General features: G+C 43.2%; 1 protein-coding gene across 1 annotated transcript in view; it reads left to right on the top strand.

Annotated features, from left to right (window-relative positions):
- The first annotated feature begins 375 nt into the window (after positions 1 to 375).
- CACNA1C (calcium voltage-gated channel subunit alpha1 C) overlaps positions 376 to 6,437 on the top strand; it is a 722,305-nt gene continuing 716,243 nt past the window's right edge. Inside the window, exon 1 of the mRNA XM_061638625.1 lies at positions 376 to 424. Coding sequence (XP_061494609.1) covers positions 376 to 424 — 49 coding nt within the window. The remainder of the gene's footprint in view (positions 425 to 6,437) is intronic.

Here is a 6,437-nt window from a genome sequence, read left to right as displayed (position 1 = left end):
AAGCAAAACAAACCATAAACATCTAAACGAGCCGCTGGTTCCCCCCCCCCCTTTCGCGGCGGCCAGAGGTGCTGTGCTAAATTCTTTGGCAGGGTCCCGGATGTTCTCTGAGGATGCTTTGCAATTGCACTAAAGGAGGCAGTAGTGGAAAGGATCAGTTTTTGGGCTTTGATGCAATCATGGGAATCAGGTAATAACCGAACGGGAGATTTTTAATCGCCGCAGAAGCTCTTTGAACTGCTCAACCCCATCGGCTGGTTTTTCTTTTTTCTTTCTCTCTCTCTCTCCCCCCCCCCGGGATTTGGAGGAATTTAAAACCCTGGACTCCTGCTTGGGTAATTTTTTGGGGGGAGCTTTCCTCATTCCTCTACTTAAATGGTCAATGAAAACAAGAGGATGTACATCCCAGAAGAAAACCACCAAGGTAAGACCGGGATGGGGTGGGGTGTCTCAGGATGGAGCTCGTCATTCCACCCCCCATTCTCTCCCTCCAGCCCCCACCCATCCTTCTTCTGCTGCTAGATGGAGAAGGCAACGTGAAGATCAGGAAGGGAAAGATGGTCCTTCTCTGCCGCCACCAGATCGGTGGGACTGCCGATAACATTGGGAGAAGATTGGATGCGGTGATCTTAGGAAGACTGCGGGGGGGGGGGAGGAAGGTGGTCGCTGAATACAAAAGGAGCCCACCAGCAACCAACCCCGCCACCCCAAACCGCACACGTTTTCCGCCTCACCCTTTTCCTTGGCCGGCAATGTTAACGGAGGCAAAGTTGCTGGCTGGTGGAAGAGTGTGTGGAGCTGGGGGGGGGGGGCGTCCTGGAGTCTGGAAGAAGGGAGGATGGTCGCTCCAGGGATGTTCGGTTGCTTCTGCCGGGGCAGGTGTAGGTCCCTTCTAAAAATCAAAAGTGTTTTGAGTCGCATGGGCAAGTTTTGGGGACACCTTGTTTTCCTCTTCCTCCCTACGCCCCATCCCCCAGGGTTTGCAGCCCGATCCAGTGCGTGTTCACTTGAAAGTAAGTTCCTCCAAGTTCAACTCCAAAGGAAGGACTGCGTGGTTATCGGTTGAGGCTGCAGACCTACGTATCCACTTTCCCACAGTTGTGGGGTTTACTGCCAAGCAAATACGCATCGGCTTGCGCTGTTGTTAGAGGAAATGGGAAATACTGAGGGGCGCCTGGGCTGCTGACGCCTCCACAGTTGGGAAGCAAAGCTCCGTTTTAACTGTCTCAGCTCTGTCAGCTTAATTGCAACGACTCAAAATTTATTTTCCAGACAGAGTGTCCTAGGCTGCAATCCTATACTCAGCTACTTCTGAGTAAGCCTCATTGAACTCGATGGGATGACTGTTGGAGACTTTTTACCCCCCTCCCTCTGCTGTGCTTTGCCACCCATCACTCAGAGGGCTGTGATGGCTCTTGTCATAAACAGAAGAGAAATCCTGAGGACAGATAGACATGGGGGAGGGTGCTCTGTATGTGCATGCATGCACATGCACACACACACACACACACATTTAAATGCCTCCAAAGAGGATGTTCTCATTTGGTGGTGACGATTGCTTTTTAAGCATTTAAAAATAGGGATTTTGCATGCCCTTCTTTCTCAGTGGCCATCCAAACCAAACATTCCTGGGGGTGTGGAATCAGCGGCTAGATTAAAACAACAAGGAAAAAATAACTTTTTATATCTTTTAACTCTCCAAGTGCTCCTCCTCTCCCAGCAGACCCCACTAAACAGGCTGCACTTTGAACCCTGCCTGGTAGCTTCTATTGTGTGGTCCCAACCCTGCCTCTCTTTCTTAGATGGATGTACCAAAGAGACCAACATCATCATCATGACTGCCTAGTCACAGAAAAGTCTCCAGGCACCTGCACTGTCTGAAGTGGGGTGTATGTGTGTGCACACGGGCATGGGTATCTTCCTTAGATCCATGTTTTTTTCCATCACCATCACTCTTCTCTGCAGTTCCTGATAAGGCAGACCCATCTTTGCTTATACTTCAAGGGTCAGAGGGTAACACTGTTTGGTCTCCCTGGAAAGACTTCCCCCTACATTTCCTGTTACAGCTTGTCATTATTCCTCTCATCTCACTCAGTAAGTAGTACTAGAGCACTGAGATTCTTGGCACTGTGCGTTATAGGTTAGGATGCAAGCAGTTCTCTCTGTGTTATGCCCTTGATATTCAGATTCAGTATCTCCAGTTTAGTTTTGTTTCACAGGAATATGGATCTCAGGGTACCACGGGTAGCAAAGCTTACTAGCTATGATGGCTATGCTCTGCTTCCACAGTCGGAGGCAGTATGCTTCCGAATACCAGTTGCTGGAAACTGCAGGAGAGGAGAGTGCTCTTGCACTCAGGTTCTGCTTGCAGGCTTCCCATGGCATCTGGATGGCCACTGTGAGAACAGGATGCTAGACGAGATGGGCCATTGGCCTGAGCCAGCAGGCTCTTCTTAAAGCTAGGCAGAGATGATAGCACTGAACCAATAGTTTAGGTGTTTATTCCATCAAAATGGAAATGATGTGTGCTTGAACTCTCTTTCCTTACCTATCTCTAAAGGGATTTAGGCTACAATTCTATCTCCACTTATTTGGAACTCTCTTGATTAAACCGAGCTTACTATTTTTAGTAGACTTACATAGGATTGCATGGTTAGTGGAGGAAGGGTGGCCAGTTGAAAAAGAGGCCAGGGGTCCTGCATCTTTTAATAATTGTTCCCCACAATTCCCCACAATTGCTGAAAGGTGCAGCAATTTTACACCTGAAGTGGAGAAGGAAATCTAAACATATAAGCATTTGATTGTGGCCATGGGAGGTGGTGGTAAAAGTTCCAGTGGTCAAAATCTTGTGTGGCACGGTGCTGAAAAGAAACCATCATCATCACCACACCATAGTAAATAAACTGTCAGGTGCCCTGTTTCATTTTTGTCCTCTTAAGACATGTGTATCTGTCAGGCAGGAGTGTGTGTTTCTGCTTCGCTGCTGCCATCACTACTGATAAGTGGACCAAAGCTCAGCCTCCATAGTAATATGCCAAATGCTATGGCAACCTGAATCCAGCTCCCTACTTACCAGCTGCAGTGATTATATAATATATATGGAATAGGGTTGCCATCCCTTCTCTCTTACTGCAGATTAATTTCTTGTTTCTCCTGGGCAAAAGGCAACACTTTTGCAGGAGTGGAAGGAAAGTGATCGTTATTTGTATTTATTTGATCTTTTTCCCCCTTTACATGGTGTAAGGCCTAACCCTGGAAAAGATTACAAACAAGGGACCATCTGTAACATATGTCAGTCCTTTAAGGTTTTTTTTTAAAACGCCTACATCCTCCCTCATCACACTTTGCGTGATTTTAAGCAATACATTTGTCACAAGTTTACTACCCTTGTCCTCCCAATGTCTTACTTGCTAGGTTTCATAAGGACGGTCCCTAGGTTTTGTAGCCCAAACTGTTAATTGGTTTATGTCAATGATGGCGAAGAGGAGAACTTAAAACATGCTAACCCTGGAATATATTGGTATAATTAGAGCAAATCCATTGAAAGGAAGGGATTGGCAAGGTTATTACAGAGGGAAAATCCAGCTGCCTGTTTTTGCTTTAGAAAAATCTAATTTGAGTGGACTAGAAGTTCTCAGGTTGCATTTTGTCAGCAGTTGTCAATGGAGGAATGAATCCCTAGGCCGCCCATGATAATTTTACATCAGATGAAGCAGAGGAGGTTGTGCCTGTCCTTTATTTCTGTGTTCTTACTAACCAGCTAATTTGCCTGACTTTCTGAACTGGAATTTTGGGGGTCAACAAGCCACACGACAAGGGAATGGAAACTATGTGACATAAACAGGAATGTTTCACTGTGATCCATCCATCCATTCCTCTTGTTGTCTTATATACCAATATAGGGGTTCTTCTTAAATTGTTTAATTTATTTATGTGATTTCCTATCTGCCATTTAGCATAAGGTCCCAGGACAGGTTACAACAATAAAATATACCATTATAAAACAAATAAAACAGTTGCAACCATAAAACAAGAAAGTTCTTCTGTAGCTGATATAGGGAACTCCTGTTAATAATCGGATTTGGCAGGGCTCAGTACAATTTCCATGCTTTGTTTATTACATGGTACAAAAAGAGGAACTGTTTATTTATTTATTTATTGCATTTGTATACCGCCCCATAGCCGAAGCTCTCTGTTTGAGTTGGTAGTATTTTCAACAAATGCTTTAGATTCTTTTTCATGATTATTGTCCCATCTAATAAACAATACTTTCACAAAAAACCAGTAATTAATGTTAACTATTTAGCATATTGCTTTTTAATGTGAATGTGTTTTTTTGTGGTGGATGAGTGAAGGAGCACAAGAAAAAGCTTTTAAAACTAGCCACGTCATATTTAATGCGCATATAGGACTCGGAATCAACTTCAGTTGGCATCCATACAGCATCTTATTAAATTATTGTGAACACTTTGCACTGGTAAAGTTCCACAGAATTCAGGGAGGAGGGGAGCTTGATTTGCAATCTTCTAAATGCAATAAGGATCACTGGCAAGTTCAGCTGACACATTTGGGTTACAAACTAATTTCGGGTGTGATTTAATGCTAGTACATGGTGCTGCCTATATCATGTTGACAGAGAGAGGGGCAGTTATCTGGGGAAACATGTTGGCCCAATAGGAAAGCAGTGAACCTTTCACTTATTTCATGACAGATTAAAGGATTATGAGGAGGGACATGGTGGTGGACGGTGCTTTGTAGGTTCTACCTCTGCCAGAAGGTGGTGCTACAGGGCTATGGAGTCAAAAAGTTTCCTGAGTAATAGGAAAGCTCAGAACATGCCACAGACTTAAATTGGTTAATTCTTACCCCCTCTCTCCTGGGAATCCTTGAGACTGTAGTTCTGTGAGAGGGGCTAGGTGCTAGGAATTTCCAAACACATTCTCAACAGCCTTATCAAACTACACTTTCCAGAAATCCTTGGTTATGGCGGGGAGTCAGGATAAAAAGGTGTATAAAACTGCTATAAGTTTGCAGTGTAGATAGGTATGTCCTAATCGCCAGGAGAGGCCACACAAAGCTTTACCTCTGTGCCCTTTCTAGTTCATAACTAAAGATAGCATGATATGTCCCTATCCTAGATTAACTATTAATACCAAAGGCTAGACTCTGTTCCTCATAGACAAGATCCTCTAAGTGGCACATCAATTTATGCAAAAACACCCAAACCAATTTCAAATCATCTTTAGACTTTGTTCATGATGCATCATTTGAGCAGATTTCTACTAGTTTCTTAATAATAATATAATAAAATTAAGTTACTAGAATGGGGTCTCTTCAAAACTAGGTCATCTTGTGGCTTCTTTTCCTCCCTTCTTTTTGAAAATGTCCTTCATCAGTCTTTCCCCCCTATTCCCCAAAAAACTTTCTTAACTAAGTTACATAAGGGAATTCAACCAGGATCCTATAGGTCGGTGTGAGGGGTCAGGTTACTCTCCCCTCTTCTGTGAGGCTTAGGAATCAAGGGATGTATTCCTAACAGAGGACAAGTCAACACTTCCAGAGTGAAAGATCTTACAGCTTCGCCTTCATATGTAAAAACTGCCAGTGCATATTTCAAAGTTCATGGTTCGTGGCTGACTTTTGTTACAATACAAGCTCACTAGAATTCCATCTGGCCGTTAATCCACTACTGACATTTCTTTCCTACATTCAGTTTGACAAGCTGATGCCTGACATTTTTACAATCCCGTCTTAAGTGTGCTTCACCAGCATGTAAATGGTTAGGGTGAACCATAACTACTTCTACATCCTTCTGATGACATCACATAATCTGGCAGTGTTCAAGTGACATTATGACAGTGTTGCAGTCCTAATTACAGATATTTAGTATTTGGGATGACAGTGAGTTCTAACAGGTTATGATGTTGTTGTTTTGAATTGCTGTAATTAAAAATATCTCAGTGTGGTATGTATTAGAAATCCATTTTGTCCTTAAATCTAAGAAGTTACTGGATTGAAGCCGATTTCCATGTTGTCAAGCTGGACAATGTTTATGCATCTAATTTTGGGGATATGCATTTGAATTTATTTTTTTTAAAACACTGGGTCTGCAACGCTATGCACACAAATCCAGGAGTAAGCTCCCCTGAACACAGTGGGCTTTACTCCTGAGTAAATGTGCATAAGATTGAGTTGTATGTCCAAGTACCCTCAGGCACAGCCATTTAGGAAGTGCAGTTCCCCTCTTTATTTCTCAGAAGCTGCTTCTATCATTGGTTGTAATGAAATATTAAAAATAATAATAGCAAATGCAGCTTTTTGTTGTTGCAATTAATCTTGAATATATATCAGAACACAAGCCTTTGAATCCAGCTTGCTAATGAGTGGAGGAGTGCTAGCTAACTAATTGTCTAGATGGCCTTCTTTTGTTATAATTC

Source organism: Rhineura floridana, chromosome 8, assembly GCF_030035675.1.
Source record: "Rhineura floridana isolate rRhiFlo1 chromosome 8, rRhiFlo1.hap2, whole genome shotgun sequence".
Lineage (NCBI taxonomy): Eukaryota > Metazoa > Chordata > Lepidosauria > Squamata > Rhineuridae > Rhineura > Rhineura floridana.
Note: the sequence above shows the minus strand (reverse complement) of the source record. Positions and strands in the feature narration are given on the sequence as shown.